Source organism: Amphimedon queenslandica, unplaced genomic scaffold (genome assembly GCF_000090795.2).
Source record: "Amphimedon queenslandica unplaced genomic scaffold, v1.1 AMPQUscaffold_12615, whole genome shotgun sequence".
In the NCBI taxonomy this organism is placed as follows: Eukaryota; Metazoa; Porifera; class Demospongiae; order Haplosclerida; family Niphatidae; genus Amphimedon; species Amphimedon queenslandica.
In genome coordinates this window covers 19,335-21,405 of record NW_003547149.1, presented here as the reverse complement: position 1 = coordinate 21,405, position 2,071 = coordinate 19,335, and the positions used below count along the sequence as shown (strand labels likewise).

Sequence of the window (2,071 nt, the reverse complement as noted above, 5' to 3'; positions counted from 1 at the left end):
TGATACCAGTAGTCTGAGTATCAGTATCAATGGTATTGAGTACTGAATGAGTAGTCAGCTACTGCGCATGTGCAAATAAGTTAATTAGTTATTAATAAAAAATCAAGAGAAATCAGCTGCCATTTTTATAATTATGGAAGGGTATGCCCATCATTATGACGGCAAAGGTGTAGTTGGGCGTGGTCACCCACTACTTGATACCAGGATTTGGTATCCAGTACTTGGTATCAGAGGCCTGGTATCAAATATATGAGTACTTTGGTATTGTATCGCCCACCTCTATTATTGAATGATCATTCTACATGCACTTGCAGTCATGTAATGTAGAGTAATGTCAGAGTTTAAACTGCCTACAGTTGGTTCAGCTTGTTATCCACAATGTATAAAACCTTAAATAAGCAAAACATAAAACCTAATAAGCCTTCAAACCCTAAATGTCAATATAACTTTACTTTAGCCAAAATCCATTATAGAAATACTGTTTCCTATCACATATGCATTACTTTAAATATTTGTCCACTAGGATAATCTCTAAGTATACTTTTTATCATTTCATATAATGGAGGCCTCTTCTGACCAAAATTATCACCAGCAAGATCACCTGAACTCTATAAAAAAGTATCAGGGAAAAATTCCTTGAAAATTAGTGTTTAACTTACAGTTTCAAGAATTATATTAACCCCAATTGAAATCTTAATAATTCCAGTGGCTTTTAAAACTTTTTTAATTTTTTTTACAAAAATAGTGACATCCTTTGTAAACCACATTGGAATTGTACACACAAATGTTAAGAGACTCTTGTGAACAGCTTTCAAAGATATATATATGCTACAATCTTCAAAAACACTTCTAAGGAATTCTTCAAACTCAGACAGCATGATCCGAGTTGACTTCCATGAAACAACAAATATCATCTGAAATAAAATCCAAATAATAAAGAGTTTGAATTAGATTTATTTACCTCTTCATGGTTTGCTAAGGTTTTATGATCCTTAATAGCTTTCTGAGCAAAATCTTCAGCAAGTATTCTACTATAAAATATTTTTCTTTTGTCTGTGAACCTCTTTAGTATTTTCATTGAATCTTTTAAGGCAAGTTTTTCAACCAAGAAATTTAGCATTCCAAAATTAGAAAAGTAGCAGTACTTTCGAAGAAATGACATCAAAGTTATTCCATCTTTAATATTTTGCACTTCATCTGCTATTTCAGCACGAAGAGAAGCTAGATATAATTTAATCTTATCCAGGGATCGCTTTTTTAAAGCCTCTTCAACAATCTCACATAAAATACCAGAAAAACAAAAGCTCATATCCTGATACTCTTGTTCCAGTGAAATAGGAGTATTATAAGCTAATATAAAAATAATTTTTATCAAAAGGCTGTCACAACTCACTAAATGTCTTTGGTATTTCAGTAGGATACTTCAGTGTTCCTAAATTGTTATAATCATAGCATAAATCTTATCAGCAATCACTGGTTAGGCTCACCATACTATAGCATACATGGTTGAAGTACATGTAGATGATTTATTGGCAAGGAATTAATATTGGCAATTGGTGGTACTATGCAGAAATTTTCAATATAGAATCCACCATTTAGTTTCAATCTGAGCATGCTCAATGGCATGTGGCACAAAAATTGCCACTATGGCAAATTCGAACCATCTTGTATAGTAGCCAGAGGAAGTACAATAGGCATTGTTGTAAAATTTACAGTTTTGAATTTACAGTGCATACAGTACATTAAAATCATGATTTTATGTTGAAGTTCACATTCCCATTATAAAACAATTAAAATAAGGAAACTTAAGTTGATAAAAATAATAAAATGATTCACTACACAAAATAGGATTTGAAATAATTTTTTATCCATATATCACCTTTATGCTACAACAAAAGAGTAAGGATCTAGATCTTTCTTATTTTTTGCAAAATTTGTTAGAACTTCACTATTTACCTTTCAATGGGTGTGAAATGTGAATACACAAAAATTAAAGTATATTATACCTGCAGTGGGCTACGTGAGACTATGGTACATGTACGTGCATACATTTCAAGTTAGCATTTCAAAG

The 2,071-nt window shown here is 31.5% G+C and overlaps 1 protein-coding gene across 1 annotated transcript in view; it reads right to left on the bottom strand.

The window, feature by feature from the left end:
* Positions 1-1,460, bottom strand: part of LOC109587308 (sacsin-like) — a gene marked incomplete at its 3' end in the record, with an annotated part of 7,134 nt that extends 5,674 nt beyond the window's left edge. The window contains exons 1-4 of the mRNA XM_020003554.1: positions 1,394-1,460; positions 962-1,350; positions 660-914; positions 504-608 (exon numbers count right to left, since the gene is read on the bottom strand). Of these exons, the coding sequence (XP_019859113.1) occupies positions 504-608; positions 660-914; positions 962-1,309 (708 nt within the window). The remainder of the gene's footprint in view (positions 1-503; positions 609-659; positions 915-961; positions 1,351-1,393) is intronic.
* Positions 1,461-2,071: the final 611 nt, after the last annotated feature.